We start from the raw sequence: 23,066 nt of genomic DNA, 5'->3' as shown, positions 1-23,066 counted from the left end.
CGTCCCGCGGAGCGCGCGGCAGTCGGGAGCCCGGGACGGGACGGCTTTCCCCGGAGCTCGCGCTGCGCCGCCGAGAAACGCCTGCACCAGAGAGGAAGGGGGTGGGGAGAGAGGGGGAGAAGGGGAGAGCGGGAGCGGGGGCAAAGGAGGGAGGAGGGAAGGATGGAGCGCGGGAAAGGCGGAGAAAAAGGGCGAGGGAGAGATGGCAGAAGGGAAGACAGAGGGAGGGAGCTCCTCGGGCCTGGCGCCTTTGCTAGGGTCAGTCTGGCAGGTCCCTCACCGGCCCAGGACAGAGCTGGCCAAACCCCGCCGCTTGCCCCAGGCTGGCTTCCAGACCAAGGACACGCAGAGGTCGGAGCCTCCACGGAGGCCACGCCTGGCGTGGTGCACTAGGAAGGGACTCGGACTTCCACACCAGTGGGGACATCACGGTGGGGCGGGCTAGGTCATCTGCTCTAGATGGGAGAGAGCTCCCCTGCTCCAGCCCCTGGTCGCTCCCCAGGTCCAAAATACCCTCCCAGGCCAGCAGGCTGGGCCCAGAACCCCAGGGTCCCCCAACTTGGTGAGCCAAGGTGGTGAGCTCCCCTGCACCGGTCTCCACATTCCTGAGCAGAAACACCTGTGTGCTATCGGTGTAGGACCGGGGCCCAGGCAGGGGTAGATGGTGCCACATATTTCCATAGGTTCTGTTCCCACTGGGGCCCTGAAACCTGCTCAGCCTCTCTTCACTCTTTCACGTTTGAGAAACTAGGTTTTTTTACTGTCTTTTAGAATTCTATTTGTGTTCTCCAAACCTAGAAACTTGGGTTCAGGTGACATAGCCTATAAAGGGCCCCCTGCTAGCCTGACACCCAAACCTTGGACTTGACCGCTGACTCAGTTGCCTTTCCCCAGAAAAACCGAAGGTGTATCAAGGTGTCCGCGTGAAGATCACAGTGAAGGAGCTGTTGCAGCAAAGAAGGGCACACCAGGCAGCCTCGGGGGGAACCGTAAGCATAAACCCTTCAGTCACTCCCAAGCCCAGTCAGGCCTCATCGGTCCTGTGTCTGTGAAAGTGTGGAGGCCACCCCGGGGCCCACCCACTCCCCATGCCCAAACCTGGCCTTCCCGGGCTGTTCTTACAACTTCTGTGCCCAGCTTCATCTCAGTTCACCAGGGGACGCCACAGAGGACAGTAGGGGCATGTTGTGGGGCTCAGGATTTGGGGGAGCCCATCCCCCATGATCAAAGATTAAGTATAAAAGGTTTGTTGGTCCTCTGCAGGGAGAGGAGTAGCCAGCAGGTAAGTGGGTGGTTATTGTGTTAGGAAGACAGTGTATGTACGATCCTCACACACCCATAGAAAATCTCCCCCAGAAATTCTCCTCCTCATTCTTCTGGAACTTAGCCTCTGAGATCACTTACTGTAAATCGCCAGTCATTGAAATTCCCTAGCAGAAAAAGGCCATGTCTCTGCAGACGAGACAGCTTGGAATATAGAACCACTTTCTTAAGATGTAACAAAGCTTTGAGTAGTTCCAGATTATTACAGAATTGAACTGAGCAGGCATAAGGGTTCCCTGATATTTTTACACCTCCCTAAAGCAGATGAGACTGCCAAGGGCACTCAGGAGGTGGCAGTAGCAGAAGAACCAAATAAACCAGGTGGGATTGTCCCCCATGAGAGGGCAGCTCATCCCTGAAAGCCTGTGATGGTACAGTTGCTTGGGGGTTGGTTTGGATATGAATGTAGGATCTGACAGCTAGGGCTTGTATTGCCTATGTCAGGATAGGTCCTTCTCCCCATATCTGCCCCACAACAGTTTCTGTGCCTGGTGCTCTTTGTGTGCCCTGTACAACTTCATGAAATGGGAGGAGGCAAAAGATGTAGGGGTGGTGAACACAATTTCCAGAACCAGATGGACTAGGTTCACATCTCAGCTCCTCCATGGTGTGTATCCTCAAGCAAATTACTCAATCTCTCTTGCCCCTTCCTCATCTTTAAATTGGGGACAATAGGATTTTGTGAGGGTTAATTGAGCTATTGCATATAAAACTTTTAGAATAATGCTTTCCACATAGGGCATGCTCAGTAAATGTCAGCTATCATTGTTTATTATTTGGGAAAACCAATTAAAACAAAATTCCAACCAAGGACTGAGAGCCAGCTATTTAGTAATGTTCATTCACACCCTCACCCTTTGCTCAGAGTTTAGGGTTAGGTGTGAGCTTGCTATGATTTGGCATATACAGCTGAAGAAGTTAGTACCTCCATGTGCAGAATTGCAGGTAACACTAAAACTTCCTTATATTTGTAGAAGGCTTTACAGTGGTTCTTCTTTTAAAGCACTTTTGCACACTTGTTATTTCACTTAGTTCTTATTACCAGCAAAGGTAAGTAGATCAGGAATCTGTATACCTCTATTACAGCTAAAATCAAAGTCTTGTAGTTGCTGATGGTAAAGCTAAAAGTAGGACCAGGATCTTCTTGATCTTACTATAAAAGCCCTTGCCCCCATTGGCTCCCTAAATTCATCTTTGTACAGATCCAACTATACTAAACAGGAATCTGGTAGCTCCAACCCCGTCAGCTGGGACATGGTTATATAATTAATAAAACCAGGTACAAGGGAGCTAGAAAATGCTTCTGGAGGAAAAAAAAATCTTTTAAGGCATTCATACCAAATCCTAATCTTTCATTAAGGAGCTTTGGTCCTTGGTGCACTTCTGCTCCAGCTGCTCCTGGAGAAATTGCATTTGGGCATGGCAATTCTATTGCTGTTGGGCCATTACAGATTGGTTTGGCCACTATTCCCTTGTTAGCTAACTGCAGGAGCTAAAGCAAGGGTAAAGTATTTCATCTGTGTATCTAACTAGGTTCTGTTCCCTAGAGCAGTTTGACTTATCTAAATTTTTCTGAATTCCCTCCTGAGAAATGAAGCAGGACTTCTGAACCAATGCCCTGTAGGTATAGGCAGAGTGGAGCCTGCTCTGTTGTGCTTGCTGGAAGATTGTATCGGCCTATGCCCTTCCAGGCACATAGGAGCAACACCCATAGAATTTAATTCCAGGAGCAAGATGTAAAGTCCCTCACTAGGAGCCGTCAGAAGCATCTGGGATTCTAGGAATGCTGTGACAGTATACTCAGTAGGCAAGGGTGGCAGATACCAAGGGATAATTTATCCCTGCTCCTTAGTATAAATCTTTCTCATTTAAAAGAGATGATCTGCAGTTTGTTCAGTGGTTGAAAGATGCCTCTGGGAAACTTTAAGCCAAAGATAGAGTTAATTATATCAAATATTACAAAGCAGGAAGAAATTCTTAATTTGTCATAAAGTCAGAGTAGTATCCACGATTTGAAATTTGAAGAAGGCAATCATGAGTGGAAGTTACAGACTGAGACAAATATCCAGGTTTCAAGCAGTGCCAGAAGAAACTGTGTGCATGCCAGATTGGAAAATTTGATTTAAAAAAACTTATTTCAGCCAGATCAATTTGCAAGCACACAGAAACACACACAGACACACACACACATTTCTTTTGCCTTTAGGGTAAAGGGAAACTTGAGTCAGTACTTATCAAAAGATGTAATTTACCTTTTTTTAAACCATGAATTTTTTTTAAATAGCCTTGATGTGTTTTTATAAATTGTAGATTGTGGATTTTTGTGCTGTTTGAAATCTAAGAGAGCGGTGCCGTTCTTTGTATTCTTGGAGCACAGCAGAAAGTGAACTCATGACTAGAAAGATAATATCAAGTAGGATATTGTAAACATACTTCAGGGAGATAACATGGGAGGCAGAAAAACAGGCCAGTCGGGGGAGGAATGGGGTTAATGAGAACTCGACAATGAAGCAGATTTTTTAAAACCCACTCCTTCCAAGTCCTTGAGCACAAACTGCAGCCAAATATTTGCATAAAGAGCTGGTAAAGGATTCCAGCTTCCTGGTTCATGACATTACAGCATGGATCATTTTCAAAATTTACACCGCCTCCTGTTTCAGCAGTGGCTGGTTGTACAGCTCTCCCAGTGGCTCAGTGTGCGGGAGTGAGTATCCCCTGCAAACCAACAGAGGTGTGGTGAGCTCGGCTTCCCAGCACAGAATCACAGAGCAACGCTGGTCCCTTTAAACTTTAAAGCCACCACCTGAAATTAAAGTTTAAGAAAAAAATTCTAAATTATTCAGTTAGTATAATTATCAGTTCTACTGGAAAATGCGGGTTGCTTTACTTTAAACAGTTCAAAGGAGCAGTTTTATAAACTGTAAGTATTTAAAGACAGTAGTGAAAAAAGCAACTTTTATAGAAAATAGTAAAAAAACATACAAAGAATTGAAATATTTCCTGACCTTTAATTAGAATGTAGGAAGGCTACAACTCACCAACTACAGCTTTAAGAAACTATTTTCTCTTTTAATATTTCATATATAGTGAGAAGATGTGAATATTTTTAGCTACTCAGGATTAACAAAGTTAGGAATTGTGTTTTGGGGGGGAAACAAATTTCTAAGGCTTAGTAGCCAGATGGTATATGAAAATTTTGAGAAAATAATTGACTAAGTGAGAGTTGGGATTAAATAAATGTTAGTCCTTAATAATTTTAAATTAAATAATTTAATAGAAAGGCTCTTAGGTGAGTTTTCTCAAAGTGTTACATATCTGTAACATAAAAATTATTTACATTAATTTTTATCAAAATTAACAACCTTTAAAATTTAAGTGGGAGAATCTGATAGTAGAGAGAAAAAAATTCCCAAGCAAGCAAACATAAAAATTGAATCTAAATAAAATGTAACATTGGTTGTATTTAATGAAGGCAATTTTTTGAGAAGAAGGAATCCGGCTTACCTTATAGCAGAAAGAAGCACAGTTCCCCACAGAATGTCTTAGCTTTCCCTTTGTAGATCTTTCATTTCACTTTGCTTCATGGTGATATTCTTGATTTGACAGCTGTCCGGAGGCAGCAGTATCCACCTTTCAGACCCAGTTGCACCATCTTCTGCAGGTCAGTACAGCCAGCATTACAATTCCCTCAAAAACTCTTTCAAAAGTCCATCTCGAAAGACTTCCAGTGCTTGATTCAGGGGTTAAGATAGGCACCACCATTTAATTGGAATCCAACCAATCAGAAGGTGAAAAAGGCATAGTCACTCCAGATGCAAGCCCAGCAAGGAAACAAGTGCAAAGTTTTGTCCTCATTTCTGAACTCTCTATTCTCTGTCGTTTATTTTTGTCCCAAGAGTTTGTTCTTCACACTTATTCCAGTTCCCTATCTCAAGTAACTAAACTTAACCAAAAAATCAGAATCGTTCACAGAACCTTATCTTTTTTTAGTGTACTATTAGATGGAACACAAGAACATCCAGAGGCACTAGAATAATGCCTCTGCTCTGTTCCTTTAGCTTCCAGCTGACAGGGGCTTCCCTCCCCTTCCCTCTCTCTTCTCAGAGAGCAGTTCAAACAAGTGTAAGTTTTCTCAGCCCAATACGAATAACTCTATTACATAAACACTCCTACCTATGCTACTCAGCAGCTAAGAGTTTAAGGAGGCTGTACATAAGGAAACCTCTGCTTATGGTAGCTCTCCACCGAATGCGTCATTTTAGCTTAACCTTAAAGGAATCTGAGATTTAAAAAAAAAATCCAGTATCCTGTAGTATTTTTGGCCACACTATAAACCTCTCTTCTTTGAGCATTTAAGAATAATTATCACAAATTGGGCCTATTAATACTAAAATGGAAAAGGGGTAATGTTTTCCAAATTATTCTTATTTGGTATATTTAACAACTTATTTTAATTCCATTATTACATTTACATGTTCACTAAGAAAACATTTTTGCCTATTGCAATTTAGAACAAGTAGTGCTGACTTGATTAGTACCCTATGTTTCCAGTTTCCATGTTTATCATTTGCTTTGCCATTTAGATCACTTTTCAAAACTCTCTCTTTCTCAAAATTTAAGTTTCTGAGTAAGTGTGAAAAGTTTAGGAAAGCAATCGCCCTAAATCAAAAGAATCATTTCCTATAGCATCAAAAGTTTTATTAGAGCCTCAAACAACTTTATCATTTACTTCTGGGAGGTCTCCTTGAACTGCTGGTAGGAGCTAGATGTTGATGTGTTTATATTCCAGGCAAGTGGAGGCTTGAATCATTATTTAACTGTGACATTTGGACACAGGTTAGGTCACCGTTCTTTTATTTTTGCCCTAGCCACATTTCTAGCCAATTTCCACATTATTAACCAGATGCATTCCCCTGGGACTTGAATTAGCTAAGACAACTAAAAAATCCCAATTGCCGTCCTGTTTACTTTTCTGGAACATCTCAAGCCCCCTTTTCCCCTAGGTATAGTAATTATTCAGAAGATAGAACTCCAAATCCCTAAGTGCAATTTTTAAGCAAAAATATGTCTTTTTCCTTTCTCCGCTAGGACTGTATTTTGAGCCTGAACCGATCTCTTCCACGCCCAATTATTTTCATCCCCGAGAATTTTCCAGTTGTGTTTCTCGTGAAGAAAACCCAAGCTGCCTTGACCAGATCTTTGATTCTTACCTTCAGTCAGAGACGCACCCGGAGCTCAATTCCACGCAAAGTGCCCCACACTATTTCCCAGATGGCTCCCAGGCTGCCCCTTTCTGCTTTAACGAGAGCCTGGTAATTTATCTCAGTTCTTTATATAACCTGATTGTCGCAAAATAGAGGGTAGTAATGCTTTGTCGGTGAGTTTGCATCATCTCGTGAGAAATCATACAAACACTGTTAATGAGGAAATCATCTGAGAAAACAAGTAGAGAACCATTCAAAAGTCAACATGTGGAGGTAGCCACACATTGCAGGGCATAAACCTTTGAATACACACATAATTTTTATTTCCCAAGTAGGCCCCTCCCAAGTAAGTTGGTGTATGGCAATAAAAAGAGGTTCCAGGCAATATTCATTTAATGTTTTTTAAACTGTGACGTTAAGACACCTGCTAATTGGAACTCACTGGTTTAAACAGTGGCCCTTGGATTTTTGATGGATTTTTGAGTTCTTGAAAATGGAATTAAGGCTGTGTGTACACAATACCAAACTTCATTCTGATAGAGGGGTTTTTGTTCTGTTTTGTCACTGAACTGGCTCTATTAACTGGTTTTTTTGATCTGCTGTAGGCACAAGAACTCAGCTGGGTCTGAGATGGTTAGTAAAAATGAAGCCCTAATCTTTTAAAGAATTTGGATTGTTTGGTCTTGATGGATCTGAAATATCCAAAAATGTATTATCCTTTAAACTAAAGTAAGGCTTCTATTAGTAGATCCTAGTTATTTTAGATGTCTTCTAGAGACTCACCATTTTTTTAAACCTTAAGATGTAAAATTGTTTTAAGAACTTTTTTGGGATTGTCAAAAGTCTGGGTAGGCTTCAGACTAAATTTTAGAGGGGACAGAGAATTAACTCTGCAGAATATGCGTGTTGTCACGGGGAAAATACTGGGCCACAAAGACCCATTTCCCTTCCAGCCTCTAAGAGAGGCTTTCTCGGTAACCATTGTAGGCTTGCTTAAGAGAAAGCAGACGGCTCCTTCCCCCCAGAGAACTTTAGCAGTGGGAAGAATAGTTACTCGTCTTGGAGTAGCCAGACACTGGGTCCTTAGGGTTCCAAGATCTACCTTTGCATGTTCACCTGGTTCTCCGTGGTGAGTGTGTGGAGAGATAGCCAAGGTGCCACCTGCAGCTTATATTGTGGCACACAGCAGGATTTGCTGCGCAGGTGACTTGAAGCACAATGGGATTTTGTGGTTTAAGAACAAAGCATCCTCTAAAGTATGGTTATAACAAAGGAAGCCAGTGAAGCAAGGCAATTTATTGTTGGGAAAGAAATGGGTAAATATAGAATATGGTGTCATGAAATCATATAGTCAGCAAATAAAATTACTTCTACAGACGTGGGTTGGGTGTTGTTCTGTTTCTACTCCTGATTTTCTTAGTCTGTGCTAATGAATCCACACTGTTCACTTCTTTTGATCCTGTCTAAGTTACCAAGCTCTTTGTTCCTTGGTTTTTGTTTCTCTAGACCCCGGGATCACCTTCGGATTCCTCCACTCTCTCTGGCTCCTTAGACTACAGTTACTCACCAGCTCAGCTGCCTTCATATGCTCCGGAGAATTACACTTCTCCCCCTTCTCTGGACGCCAGAAACTGTGGCTACCCTTCGGAAGACTACTTCTCCCATCACTTGCCCTCGCACGCCCAGTACAACTGCTTCTCCTCGCCCACCGCCTCTGTCTGCTACTGCGCCTCCTGCGAGGCAGAGCACTTGGATGCTCTCCGGGCATCAGAGTACTTTTCCTACCCCGGCACAGACTGTGTGGAACTTGCCCCCTCAGCAGCCGCCACCAGTGATTTCTATAAGAGGGAAACAAACTGTGACATCTGCTATAGTTAATAGAAATCACAGTCGTTTGGAACGTGGCATGGGTATATCTGTTTTTCTACCACATCTAGATGACACTTCAAACTATGCAACCCTTTCACAAATATCACAAGCACCGTTTACATGTCATCATTTTCGATTTTCTGATGCTAACTTAGTCCTCAAACCTGGTCATAGGGTCACTCCTACTTTGTATGCTCACAGTTAAAATTTTTATAGGGAACTTTCAATTGTTTTACTTTTCTGTGTAACGAACAAATTCTCTCTTTTTTTTTTAACCAATAAATAATTTTGTATTACAAAATGTTGGGTTATTTTCTTTTAATTTCCAATAGTAGTTTCTAATGGATTTGAATATTATCAGTTAATTCTGGAAATCAATAATTCATCTTCAGTAGTCTAATCTGATTGATTCATGAATTTAAAATTATTTTGATTTACAATGTGGTGAGATGCCTTGGCACCCATGGGGTGGAGGGTAGACACAGCTGTGATGGTGAAAAGGGAAAATCTGCCTCAGCTCTAAATGAGGGTGTACATCTTGCAGCAACACGAGAAGAAGACATTCATGAGTCGTTAGTTTCTCATATATATATAGCACTAGTCAATTAAATGTTAATATGACCAAAAAGCATGTCTTACCTACAGCAACATTAACTTGTAGACAATTCTTTTTATTGTCTAAAGGATTGCTTTGTAAACTTTCTAAGCAAATACTTGATCTTCTCTCCCTTGAGAGCTGCCATACCATTGAGGCAGGCCAATTTAGAAGTCACTGTTACCACAGATTTCTGAATTTCTGTTGTAGGTCCTTAAATATGCATCACTTGTGTTTACTAATTGATTTATACAACCCACTATGTTGTTCACAACTGAACTTCAGAGTTTACTTCGTCTGATTAATCTATTTGAAGAAGCCCAGCTGTCTTTCAATGTAAAGAGTTACTTAATCTACCTATGCTAGACTATACTGTCAAATCCTGTTTGCTGAGGACATTAGGACACAGGACTGAATCCCTGAAGTGAAGTCTGGGGGAGGAGGGTAGATTTTCCATATCCCAAGTTTGAGCACAATGGCAGCCATATTGATACCATACCACCGGCCACTGCTGCCATTTTCTGACCCTATCCTGTGTGCCTGAATTGTCTAAGGGTTTCTTCCCACATTATCTCATTTAATCTTCACAACAACATTGACAAGAAAATGAGGAGTAAAGTCTCCTGTTCGATACTGCCCAGCCAGTAAGCACCCAAGCTTGGGTCTGAAGGATACCAAAGCCCTGCTCCTTACTCCCCAGTGGTGAAAAGTTTGAGCCACCATTTGTAAAAGACTGTTCAGGAACCTATGGAATCATTAAGCCCCAGCTTCTTAATACTCACAAAGTTGTGCTCCCATCACAACTAAGTCAGACCTCCCCAAAAGGGAGGGACTGTCCACAGGATACAAAGATGCTGAGCACAAGGACTGCCAGACTATAGGTTCTACACTCTGGGGACCCAAGGGAAGAAGCTAACGACCACCACAGTGAGCTTCCTCCTATCAGGAGATGGATATGCTTTCAAAATTACACTGTCTGACTGTCCCCTCCCTGGGGACTCAAGTAAGGCTTGGGCAAATAGGGCAAGTTGCAGCCTGCCCCATGGGATAATTATGCCAGGGAAATAGAACAATTGCTGCTTTTCAGAGAAGCCAATAAAACTAATTTGTAATGGCTTGAAACTGAATTGAAACTGGCCTGTTGCCAACAAGTATCTATTCACACAGACCAGATCCCCTTCACACTCTCCACCCCAGCCCAGCAGCTGTTCCCAAAGGATGAAGAGCAAAGAATCTGAAGATGTCCAGTGTGGTCGGCACCGACATATCCCCTTTCTGGATGCCATTCTTTTTTTTTTAATTCCCCATTCTGATCCTCTGCCTCCTGAATCAATTCTCTTGCAGCTCTAATAGCATTTTCCTACCTCTTTATCTCTTACTCTTTCTTCACGTGCCCCTAGTTTTTGCCTAAATCTGGTATAGAAAAGGACTCATAAAGGAATGTCAGACAAGGGCAAATATAGCTACTGTGCATCACAATGTGTGACTCCAACTCAAAATGGTCTTTAAGAGCTTTCCAGACATTTGGGCCAACAGGTCACCTGATGCATTTCTAAGTGGATAGATGCTGCCCACCCAGTCTTAGTTGCTGCAACTCACACAAGACAGCTCAGGGACCCATAGCGGCAGGGAAAACATCACCAGCAGCACTGGGACAATCTAAAATGCATCAGCATATACCTAGGGTATTGGGTAGAATGCAGATGCCTTAGTAGAAGAAAGCATGATTCGGTAGGTATGGGGTGGAGCCCAGGCACCTGTATGTTTTAAATGTACCTCAGTTGATTCTGATAAAGATGGTTCTCTAAGTACACTTGAAGAACACTGACATGTTCAATGTCTGAATTGTTCCCTTGAAGGACCTAAAAGCACAATAATAATAGCTTGTGTGGACTAAGCTCTCTCTGTGGGCCAGTTCTGTGGGCATTATCACATTTAATGCTCAAGAAACCACACAAGGTATATATTATCGTCCTCATTTTTGTAGATGATGAAACTGAAGCTTGAAGAGATATCATAACTTCCCCGAGGTTATAAAATCAGGGTAAAAGTTCTCCAACTCATGTTATCTGATGTTTCAGTCTGAATCCCCAATACCTGGAAGAATAATCTTTTTTGGAATTTGATTTTTTGTCCTAATAGTCACGTGTATATCTGTAGCCAGTTCCTCATACCACAAAGGCATTGAATAAAATTATAAATGGAAGTTTAAAAGGAGGAATAATTTTGTTATTCAGAACCATTAGAGAGATTAATAAAACAAAATGTTAATACCTGCCTTCAAAATGCAAAATTCATAGTTAAAAGGGGGATGCGATTTTACAAATTTAAAACTCTGAGAATTTCAGGTAAGATGGGCATGGACTGATTTTCAAAGTATTGGGAAACTTAAATTAGGGGTCAACTCTTGAAGGCTGACAGAGATAAGATGAGACAAAGTTGAAGGCAGTAAACATTTAGAAACTATCACCTCAAGCAATGGCCAGAGCGTGACATCTTGGCAGCTGGCCTAAGCCTGCAGGTGAACATGTGGGAGCAAGGTATGGATAGATAAGGACAACTGAGGAGAGGGAGGAGGGAAAGGGAGGCTACCTATTGATAGAAAATGTTTTTAAAAATTATTATTCAGTCTAGAAAAAGGCTAAAAAGAGTTAGGGTTAATGCCAATGAAATTATGAATAAGTAAATTAAAATAAACATGGATTTACATCATTTCCCAGTCCTCAAAGCCTGTATAACTAACCTCCAGGGCAGCCCACTGGTGAGTCTGCTCAGGCTCCCTTCCTCTTACAGATGAGGCGTGGAGATGCCCTGCCTAAAACTGGCATTTGGTCAGTGGGGTATCTCAGAGCCTTGGGGGCTCGATTTTAGTATGGCCAGAGGTCACCATTCAGGACCAAGTGTCTCTGTACTTTGAAGGCAGAGTAACTGGCCTCGTTCCTTATACTCCTATAGGTCTCTTGGAAACAGGTAGGGGCTAGAAGATGAACAAATCTGAGACCATGCAGTTTTGCATGATCATAAACTACTAAACCTATTAAGGACATAAATCTGTGTCCATTAGGTCATACTTTAGAAAACAGTTTCTCTTGCTTAATATGGATAGGGACATACCATCGTTATTTGGGAAATGTGAAAGTGTGTGTGTGTGTGTGTGTGTGTGTGTGTGTGTGTGTGTGCACTCCATGAGCTGCCACCTGGATAATGAGGAGGAAAGAGGAGACCTCTCTGCTCCTTAACCTGTCAGGACTGGACCTGGAATGCCAAAGCTCACCTGGGACTGTCCCACTGAAGCCACCCACTCCCTGGTCCGTTGTGTAATTCTTGGTCGATTAACTCAGATTTTGAGGGGAGTTCTGCTGTGGGTTACTGAAGTCCCAGGATTGCCCTGATGAGGAAAGGGGTGAATCCAAGGGAGGGATCAGTTTGTGGGTAGGCATCACTTTCTCTAAAGGGGGGTGGGGTAAAGCATTGCATCGCGGTTGTGCAAAGAAGGAAGTGTTCTCTTTGGAGGGTGGGGAGCTAGACTAGGAACTAGGGTGCATCCTCAAGTGGGCTTCTTGGGAGTCTGGGACACCACAGAGCTGTGGGTGGAAGTGCAGGGAATGAAGTGAAGAAGCTTTAAAGAGGAGCGTGGCCTGCTCAGTTCACCCCTCTCTCCTGAGACCCGTATGGAACTGGTGGCATCTTATTGCTGGGACTTGTGGTCGTGGGCTCTTAGGAAGGGATTTGCAGCCAGCGAGCGGGGCCGTGGGGAAGGTCAGAGTCCTGAGGAAGGGAGGTTGAGTGGAGAAGCAGTTGCCCCAGGATGCAGCTAGAGCAGCAGTCTCCAACCTTTTTGGCACCAGGGACGGGTTTCATGGAAGACAATTTTTCCACAGACTGGGGGCGGGTAGGGAGTGGTGGTGGAGGGGATGGTTTCAGGATGATTCAGGCGCACTACATTTATTGTGCAGTCAGACCTCTCTGCTAATGATAATCTGTATTTGCAGCTGCTCCCTAGTGCTAGCATCACCACCTCGGCTCCACCTCAGGTCGTCAGGCATTAGATTCTCATAAGGAGCCTGCAACCTAGATCCTTCCCATGCACAGTTACAGTAGGGTTCGCTCTCCTACGAGAATCTAATACTGCGGCTGATCTGACAGGAGGTGGAGCCCAGGCAGTGATGTGAGCCATGGGCAGTGGCTGTAAATACAGATGAAGCTTCCCTGCTGCTGCTCCCCTTCCGCTGTGCCGCCCAGTTCCTAACAGGCCACCAGTCTTTGGCCTGGGGGTTGGGGACCACAGAGCTAGAGGATGACAATGTTTGAGAGTGAAAGAGGCTCAAGCCTGGGTCACTCAAAGAAAGGGTAACTTCAGGACAAATTCAAGAAAGTTTTCATACAGCGGGTAATAAACTTAAAAATGTCTTACTCCTACACGCTGAACATGTAAATAGTTCCAAGAGGGATTTAGATAAATTTGACTGATAATATTCTAGGGTTGGAAAGGGACCTCGAGATCACCTTGTTCAGTGGTTCTCAACCCGGCTGCACATTACAATCACCTGAGGAGGTTTTACAAAACATTGATATCCAAGCCCCAGACCAACGGGGTGGAATTTGGGCATTAGGATTTTTTTTTTATTTCGAGACAGGGTCTTGCTCCGACACCCACGCTGGGGTGTAGTGGTGTGATCATAGTTCACTGTAACCTTGAACTCCTGGGCTCAAGCCATCCTCCCACCTCAGCCTCCCAAGTCTCCGGGATTACAGGTGTGAGCCACTGCACCTGGTTTAGAATTGTTTTAACTCTTTATTTGAAATTACACGAAGTTGTAGAATAATACATACAGTTTTATGTGACTTTCACCAAACTTCCCCCAATGGTGATTATCACCTTAAATAACTATAAGACAATATCAAAATCAGGAAGTCGACATTGGTACAGTGCTATTAAATAGACTATAGATCTTATTCGGTTTTCACCATTTTTACATGTATGCATTTATGGATTGTAGGGGTGGGTGTTTCTATGCAATAAGAATTACCACTTTGTTAAAACTCCCCAGAAAAGCCTAATTCACAGTCAAGGTTGAGAACTAGTGGTCTAGTCCAGCCAATCCTCATTTCACAGGCAAGGAAATTGAGTCCAGAGTGGCAAAGTGACTTACCCAAGGGCATGCTCATTTTTTGGCAGGGAAGGCCGTGGACTGTCTTAGACCAGTGCCCTTTGCCGTACATAAGTTACCTGTGTTCCTTTGTGGGTTACAGGCCAATAATGTGCTACTGATTTCTAGGGACAGGGATAGGAGGTAGAAGGGACACGTGCCTAATTTTTGAGGTCTCCTTAAGGGACAAACACAAAACAACTTTTGGCTGCCCTTCCAACCTCATAAGGTTATTGAAAGACATTTTTAAAAAAAAGTTCATAAAAAACACAGGCCCTGGCCGACAGAGTGAACACCCCTTCTCCCTACCAAGTTCATTATTATTATCAGAGAATTTAGGCCTGGAGGGATCATGGGTCTGGCATCTTGTAGAAATTCTTTTATTCTTTGACTCTCTCTCCTTGTAGCTCCTTTTATTTGCTCCATGTTGCAAAGGGACTTCCAGTGGCTAAGAAGAAATCAGACTTGTTAGTATGACTTCCCGCCATGCTCTCCCGGGAACATTCCTCCCGTCTCCATGGCAGCATTCAGCCAGGCAGGTGGGAGAGTTCACTTACTCTCTGTGGGCTCAGTGTCTTCCTTTCATGTTCTTTCCTAAGTAAGCCACAGAAAGGTTTCTTCCTCCTGCAGTAGCCTGCTCCGCACACCGTGGGCCGTGCGCTGCTCCCTCTGTTGAACAAGGCACATTCGGGAACAGAGCAGGATGGTTCCAGCCCAAGCCCTTCTGAGTCTGAGCATCTCGCCTGTCTTAGCAAATCGTTTTGCACGCCACCTTTTGCCTGAAATCAAAAACCCTCAGTCTGGGCCCAGGAAAGCTGCAGTGGATTGAGGGTGTCCAGAATGGGTGTGGCAGGTTAGAACTTCGGATCTCCTAACCCCAGCTGGCTCTCCTCTGACTTGGCTCCTGGGCCCTACTCTCAGCTCACAAGGCAGCTTCCCTCTGTCAGTCCACCCACTCGCTACAGCCAGTCTGAGTTGCGTTTGAGGAGCAGGACTATTCATGAGCAGCTTGTCCCCGCTGCCGCTGGCTTATTAAGCAGAACTAGACATAGACAGCTAAAGAGGCTCTGGGTGGTTGGCTCCTTTAAATTTCTCTTCCAAGAATTTTAAGCATTCCCTGGCAGCCGAGGTTAAAAAGGCTGAAGTGTCTTCTCTGTCCCCCACACTTCCCAAGGGGGTAAAGGAAGGATCAAAGCTACAAGGGGCTTGGCTGCCTTTGCCTAAGGCTTTGCCTCCTCTCCTGCTGGAATGGCGGAAGAGGACCCCTGCTCCATGAGCAGCCATTTTGCCACCCCTGGTGCTGGCACGCAGCCTCTCCCTGGCTGGGGAGGGGAGCTCAATGCTTACCTGGAGGGGGCCACCTGTGGAGGACGTGGGGAGCCTCCTGGTCTGGTGGGTCATGCGGACCTGAGCCTTGGCATTCACTCCCACTCCCACTGCAGGAGAAGGGTGGGTTCATTCTGCAATTCTCCTCCCGGCAGCAGGAAGAGAGAGTGGGAATCCAACTTCCCGGACACTGACTCCATTTTCACACAAAGCAGTACAGCAAAGACTTAAGAGCTCTGGAGTCAGACAGACCTGGGTTTGCTTCTTGGTTCCTTCACTTTTTTGTTCTGTGACATTGGACATGTGCCTTAACCTCTCTGGACCTCAATTTAGTATGGGAAGCATGCAAATCAACGGACTAAAACCTCCTCATTCAGAAAAGCTCTTCAAAGATGGTTTCATCCCAGGAACAACTTGTGGAATTCTATTTTTCTTGCATTGATCGAAAAGAGGTCATAGTTGGTGTCATCCCAGGGAGTCGGGTCACATTGCACAGCCCAGACCATCTGAGAAGGAATGGGGACTGTGAGAGCACCATCGATGACACAGAAGTCTGAGAAGGGTCCTCTTCATTCCTTTGGAAAAGACTTCCCTGCCTATCTGGTTTCTATGCTGTCCCACACTTTGGGAGAAAATACGTTTTTGCTGACTTCAAGTGATCACCTCTGCAGATGGGGCCACCCAGTTATTTTGTGTCTGCTGTGTACCAGATCCTCTACTACTGCGGTCCCCAATCCCTGGGCAGACTAGTACCAGTCCATGGCCTCTTAGGGACCAGGCTGCAGAGCTACGCCACTGAATTGGAAAGCTCTGCAGAAGTTAGAAAAAGGAGCTAAGATGCTTTGAGCAGACAAATCCTGGCCTCTACAAGAAACTGCTCCAGTGTAGCTCAGTTTCAAATGATGCCTTTCAGCTATTATTTTAAATGCCCTAAAGAAAACTGGAAAGGCTTCTTTAAAGAACATTCTTGGAGAGAGCTTGGATTTGCTAGACTGTTCCACATTTAATAAACATTTATTGTGCCACTACTGTATACAAAACACTGCCTCAAGCACTCTGCTGGTGGAAAGGTGATTAAGTCACAGTCCCTATTGACAAAAACCTCAATTCTCTTTTATAAAGTAAATCAGAAGAGATGCAAGAATTGAAGTACGAAAAAATACAAATACAAGTGCTACTGACTAAGTAGAAGCACTAAAAAGTGGTTGCTATTTTTGTTCTTCTCGCTAATAAGTGTGCACAGGTGGCTACATGCTTTTGTTGAGGTACGTTAAGGACCTCATCCTGTGGAGTGACTCAGAAAGTCTCTAAGTGTTAGACTGAAAACAAATGATGTTCAGTGGATAAGGTACTTTTGAAGTGTGCCCAGGTATTTGGTTTCAGGTAAATGTTACTGTTTTTAAAAAAAATTGTTTTTACTTGCTGTGTTGAACTTGGAAAATTTATTTAATCTCTCCATGCCTTGCTTCCTTTTCTGTAAAATGAGGGTAAGAAGAGTACTTACCCCACCTCACTGGCGTCTTGTGAACATTAAATGAGATAATATGTGGGGGTGAAAGAAGTGTTTTTAAATGATCAGTTCTGATGAATTGGTCATTGTCATGAGTTACATCATGAGTGGTTAAAATGTTTTTTAAATAATAAAAAGTTATTTCCTACAGAAAAAAAGGAGGGACTAAATTGTGAATCATTATCTCTGCTTTCAGTTATTTCTACTCCTGAGAAAAACCCAACTACTCACAGCCACACCCCAAGACTGTGAACACTGCTCACATTCTCACACACACACAGATCACCTAGGGATCTTGTTCAAGCGGAGAATCTGATTCAATGGGTCTGGGGTGGGGCCTGAGACCCTGCATTTCTAACAAGCTCCCAGTTGGTACCGATGTCACTGGTTCTCAACTAAGATGCTTGTTCACCTGGTAACAGCAACACAGATGGTAGTATTGGTGTCCAGAAGTACATAGTATACTTTTGTAGGGCTTGTCTAATGCTGAGGTCCCCAGCCCCTGGGTAGGGGGCTGTGCTCTGCACCCCCACCCCCCACTCCCCCATCCCCCACCCCTACCACCCATTCATGGAAAAATTGTCTTCTGTGAAACCAGTCCCTGGTGCCAAAAATGTTGGGAACCACTGGTCTGATGGACCCAAACATATAAAATGAAGGCAAACATAATAATCTTCTTGTGATGATTTATTAATCTGCAAGCTCAGTTTAGGTTGGAGTGCCTCACTCCAGGAATCCAGGACCTGATTCCTGAAAGCTTTCTAAAACTTCAAAACTATGGGTTTCCTCTTGGAGGTAGCATGATATAAGGGCTAAGAAGAGCATGAGAACCAGTGTGCCTCCCAGGTTTGAATCCCCAGGTATGTAAGCCTGGGTAAACTACTTAGCCTTTCCTAAGCCTCAGTTTTCTCATATAGAAAATGGGCACATAAATAACATCAGCTTGCCTCCTTCAGTTGTTGGAGGACTCAACAAGAATGTACATGAAGCAGTGAGCCCACTGCCCGGCATGTAGCAAGGACACCAAGGGCATCAGCTATTTAACATTGAGGTTTCAATTCAGCCCTTCCATGGAGACTTCTCGTCCCCTACTGTCATGCATCTCGCATGGTGGTCACAACCCATAGTATCAAAAAGCCCTGATTTCAAGCCTAACGCCTGGGTAATTTTATTTGTCTGCAATAATATCCTATGAGTGTAGCTAGCGAATTCGTTTTTGATTTTGTTTGTTTTTGTTCTTTTTTCAGACAGGCTGAATCAGAAACTTAAGGCACAGAGACATATTTGGTTTTTCCAGCCACTAAGAATTCTTGCTGCCAGCAGGGGAATAAAGACATGCAAAGAAGGGGGAGCCCTAGACTCGCCTACTTGCTATCCAAAACCACTTCTTCCCTTTGAAAAAGGGTCTGTACAGCCAAAACAAGCAGTTGTGGATGATAACACTAGGCTGAGAACCAGCCATCCAGGAAAGAGACAAAGCAACCATCACCCACCAGAGCCACCCAGAGAGCAGGCAGCTCAAAGAACGCTCCCCAGGAGGGCTTGGCAGGAAAGGCCAAGGTGCCTTGGTGCCTTGGTGTCCACGGACGGTCACTGGCCAGGAAGGTCAAAACCTCACCGAGAACCATGTGGACAAATGTTCAGGACATGGTCCCTGGCCTCAGGGAGCCCACAGTTTTATTAAGGAGCAAGACTGTGAAGGGTAAGAACGAAAATGGATGTATAAAAAGAAAGAAGAAAAGTTGGGAGGAAGAGAGGAAAGAAGAGAGAAGTCGAGGAGGCTAAAGGAAGGAAGGGAGGGAGACGAAAGAATGAGAATGAGGGAAAGAGAGAGGAAAAGAAAAGAAGTAAGGACTCTATTCCATGAATATATCACGAATGCTGATTAAAAGAGAGGGAGAGAGATCCGTGAGGATGCTAAAGCAGGCACTGGGGAGGTCCCTGACTCCCCAGGAGAGGAAACGACTCACCCCCAAGGCCAGGAGGAGATACGCAGAGAAAGCCGATGGCTTGGGCAGAACTGGTTATGCTGCGGTTTGAATGTGTCCCCTCCACATTCAGGTGCTGCCAATGTGATAGCATTAAAAGGTGGGGCTTTTAAGAGGCGATTAGGGCGTGAGGGCTCCTCCCTTGTGCAGGGGGATTAGGGGCCCTTATAAAGGGGTTTGCCCAGAGCCGTTGACCCTCCCTTGCCCTTCTGCTCTCCACCGTGTGAGGACACAGGGTTGCTCCCCTCTGGAGGCTGCGGCATCAAGGCCCCATCTTGGAAGCAGAGAGCAGCCCTCCCCGGGCAACCAAACCTGCTGGCACCGTGATCTCGGACTTCCCAGCCTCCAGAACTGTGAGAAACGTCCATTCTTTGCAAATTACCCAGTCTTGGGTGTTCTGTTATAGTAAAACAAAAGGACTCAAACAAGTGACATTTTATTAAAGGAAAACTTTGATAAATATTTGTCCTCTATTCCTTTCACCTGTAGCCTATGAAACTGGGGTCCTGGGGGAGGGGGAAGGGCTGAAACTAAGAGGTCAGCCAGCTCCTCCTAAGCCTGAGTCAGAAGTCTCCAAAGCTGCCAGTCAAATCTCCAGCTCTGGACCTGACTCGTGCAACCATTACCTGCCTCTCTTTCTCCAACTTCCTCTCCCCAAACGGAGACTGTGACTATCTGTGTTTAGAGCTAGACAAGTTAAAATTAAGCTGAGGTCCCCGATTACATGCAAACTGACTGGCAGAAGTCTGCTCCTCCTGGCCTAGAGTGCTTCACCATGCAGCCCCTCTTCCTCTTCCTCCCTGGCACCTCATGTCAGTCAGCGTCCATGTGTTCCTGCCAACACGTGCAAGACCACGTGAAGAAAACGCTAAGGATGCATCCACAGAAGCTACAGCATCTCCTCCAGCCACCGTGAGTTTCACCCTCATTTTCGGAGGAAAACAAAATTCCTGTTGGATCCACAGGTCTGCCACCCTTAAGGGTCATGCCACTCTCTGAAACCCAAAGGAGACCCCTGAATTAAGTGTGCTCCACCCTCACACCCAACCCTGCATTGTGGCTGCTGTTGTGATGAGCAAACAAATGCAGATGGCTTCAGCGAGTTGCCCACGACCGCTTGTCCAAGAGACCCAGGGTAAGAACCATGTGTTACGCCAGGATCTAGCCCTGCCTGCTCATCTGACGGGGCCCCAGAGCTGCAGGCTGGGTGGCTCTGTTTTTGAGAATAAAGTTGATTTCAGGCTGAAATGATCAAAATCAAAACTTTGGGCCCATTCTCCAGCGACTTTTCATAAAGCCAGACCTGCCCTGTGAAACAAGGTCTCCATAGAGACACTTTGCAGTTCATTTTAGAGCCTTTTAGCAACAGCTGTCCAGAGAATTTTTACAACCCCCTGAACAGTCAAGCTGCCCCATCTGCTCCATGGCAACAGACCAGTGGTGCCACATAGGATTAGCCAACTTCTCATAAAACGTCAGAATCTTGGCCTGAGATTGTTCTCCGAGATACACTATGCAAATATCCAGTTGGTATCACCAGAGACTAGGAATTTAGTTTGGAAAAACACAGTGACCGAACGTCAGAAAGGGCTCAAGGCCTCAAACTGGATAGCTGGCTCAGAACGCCCCTGTGAGGGTCCCAGGGGGACTGGGCTGAGGTTTTAGCAGGCAGGGCTTGATCCTGGTGCAACACCTTATTCTCACCCTGGGTCTCTTGGACCAGTGACCTTGAGCAAGTCACTTAAGAGATCTGCATTTGTTTGCTCACCTTGATGATAGTCACAATAATGGCAGCCCCCCAGGGCTGTCATGTAGCACATGCCAGAGAAAGAAAAGGTAAAGGGATGCAACCCCCTGACATGAGAAAGGGGACAGAGAGAAGTTAAGGAACTTGCCCAAGTTCATACAGGTGGCAAACTGTGGTTTAAATCCCAGAGTGTCTGACACACACTGTGTTCTCTTTCTACTAAGCCCTGGACATAACAGATGAGAAACGTGCACACATTTGCACATTATGATTTCTACGGTCTCACATCTGGGACACAGCTCCTAACTAGGCAGTACATTTGAAGTAAACGCTCCTCAAGCTCCGTTTCAGCCCAGCAGAGATGTTTTGGGGCAAAGGTTTGTCACAGTCACACACCCCTTTCTGAGCAATCAGGTGAAGCACAGTTGCCACCAGCTCAAACTCAGCTGAAATTCCCTCTGGCAGCTCAGGATGGGAGAGCAGCAAGCAGCCTGGGCAGCACAGCCTCATGCCACCCCCCTACAGCCAGGCCAGACTTTCAAAAATGCAAAACTCGCCAGACAGGCAGCAATGCAAATGCACACACAGCCTGAAGTAGATCTGCCCTGACAGAGGTAACTCAAGTGGCCACTTGACCAAGGAACGTGCCCAGCTAGATAAGAAGGCAAATGCCTGGCACCCTGTGGGGCCAGTGTGGGTATCAGGTTTCATTGCTGGGCTGTGGCAAGGCAAAAGCCATATGTGGTCTTCACCTGCCAGAACTGGCTGGCACTGAGGCCCACAGCCTGTCGGGTGTGACAAGCCCAGCAGTCTGTCCCAAGGGAGACTTCTCTTGCCCCAGGCAGCAATCCTAATATCTTCCCAGTGGGGCACAGTTCCACAGCCCCATAAAGCAAACAAGCCAAGGAACAGGGCTCCCATTTTACCTCTTCTCCTCGCAACCCTACCCTTCTTTCAAGGTCAGCTCAAGCCTGTCCTCCATTGCACAGGTTCAAATGCAAACTCTGGCCAATTCTAGCTGTATGACCTTGGATGACTTATTTCATGTCTCTGAGCCTTAGTGCCCTTTTGTGAATAAAACGGGGGTAAATATGTCCACCTCCCAGAGCTATGGTACACTTTGAAGGGCCCAGCCTGTGAAGCCTGGCCCCCCTCACTTCTCAGAGTGACCCCTCTTCCTTGCATTTCAGTTCCTCTTATCACCTGCCTCATTCAACTTAGCATTTTATTGAACACTGGCTTGGATCTGTTTAGCTCATTTTCTATTCATGTGTAAATCTCCTCTCTCCCAGAGCCCCTTTGGTTGAATATCCCTAATCCAAAAATCTGAAACTTTCTGAGCACCAACACGTTGCTCAAAGGAAATGCTCATTCAGCACTTCGGATTTCAGATTTTCCAATTAGGGATGCTCAAAAAGTAAGTATAATATAATGCAAACATTCCAAAATCTGAAAAAAAATCTGAAATCTGGAACACTTCTTGTCCCAAGCATTTGAATAAGGGACATTCAACCTGTACCCCTACACATTCTATAAGAGAGTTTTTAAGTGTTATGTGCTGTTCTGTGCAATTTACATAATTATGTTTTTTATCCCAGCAAAATGAAGCCAGTGCTGTTTTTATATCCATCTTACAGGTAACCAAGTCTTAGGGTGGTTAAATGAAATGTCTATAGTCACAAGGCAGGAAGTGGAAAAAGTCAAAATTTAAATCCACATTGGTCTGACACTGAAGTTCATGCTTTTACCCATTATCTTACTCTCAGTTATTTAGTCAGGCTCCATTCCCCTGTTGGAACAGAGTGTCCCACAAAAAAGCCCCTGAGGAGGAGTTAGAGAAAAAGGGAAAAATAGACAAGCACCCAAACAAGCCCTGGGGGGAGGCCTGGAGTTGGGGGGCATCTTCCTCTCTGATCTAAGACTGACCCAGGGGCCACCCAAGCCACAGCCCCCAACTCATTCCTGCTAAAGACACACACAAAACAATATGTCGCATTCAAAAGCAGGAAAATTAAGTTTCTTCTTCTTAGAATAGTCTCCTTAAATGTTTCCCTCTTCAACACCACAGCCTAAAAGGACCAGCAGATGGAAGAGACCCAGATGATTTGTGTAGAAAAAAATAATCTTGCTTTTGAGTTACCTGCTTCATGGCAGGTACTACCAAGAAAGTGCTGGCTTCAGAGTGTTAATTCCACCTGTCTGTTACACCTCAAATTAAAACCATTTGCATATTTGCTAGAGGGCTTTGAAATTCAGAAATCCATGTGCTACAACTTGAAAGCCAAAAAAATCAATCAAAGCAAGCCAGGACTCGTCCCGGGAGATATAACTGAAATTTACAAGAATCCACCCCA

At 44.7% G+C, this 23,066-nt stretch overlaps 1 protein-coding gene and 1 long non-coding RNA gene across 3 annotated transcripts; one reads left to right on the top strand and one right to left on the bottom strand.

Moving 5' to 3' along the window:
- The first annotated feature begins 568 nt into the window (after positions 1-568).
- COLCA2 (colorectal cancer associated 2) lies at positions 569-8,693 on the top strand. The gene is made up of 5 exons (XM_045556642.1): positions 569-989; positions 1,803-1,930; positions 4,930-4,984; positions 6,412-6,635; positions 8,034-8,693. Exons 2-5 carry the CDS (start codon positions 1,928-1,930, stop codon positions 8,403-8,405), a joined length of 654 nt encoding a protein of 217 aa, XP_045412598.1. The 5' UTR covers positions 569-989; positions 1,803-1,927; the 3' UTR covers positions 8,406-8,693.
- Positions 8,694-14,505: 5,812 nt separating this feature from the next.
- LOC123641101 lies at positions 14,506-19,195 on the bottom strand. 2 transcript variants are annotated; one of them, XR_006736219.1, is made up of 3 exons: positions 18,948-19,195; positions 14,699-15,577; positions 14,506-14,589 (listed from the first exon to the last, which is right to left on the bottom strand). It is a non-coding gene; the product is annotated as an uncharacterized LOC123641101 (long non-coding RNA). The 2 variants fall into 2 exon arrangements; XR_006736218.1 differs by lacking the exon at positions 18,948-19,195 and having other exon boundaries at positions 14,699-16,253.
- Between the last annotated feature and the right edge of the window lie 3,871 nt (positions 19,196-23,066).

This window comes from Lemur catta, chromosome 7 (genome assembly GCF_020740605.2).
Source record: "Lemur catta isolate mLemCat1 chromosome 7, mLemCat1.pri, whole genome shotgun sequence".
Taxonomy (NCBI): Eukaryota; Metazoa; Chordata; class Mammalia; order Primates; family Lemuridae; genus Lemur; species Lemur catta.
Note: the sequence above shows the minus strand (reverse complement) of the source record. Positions and strands in the feature narration are given on the sequence as shown.

What these genes read in the sequence shown, in the direction of transcription:
- COLCA2 (XM_045556642.1), top strand. An exon ending in AGTTGCACCATCTTCTGCAG is followed by an intron (nt 4,985 to 6,411) that starts GTCAGTACAGCC and finishes TTTCTCCGCTAG; the next exon opens with GACTGTATTTTGAGCCTGAA. An exon ending in TCTGCTTTAACGAGAGCCTG is followed by an intron (nt 6,636 to 8,033) that starts GTAATTTATCTC and finishes TTGTTTCTCTAG; the next exon opens with ACCCCGGGATCACCTTCGGA.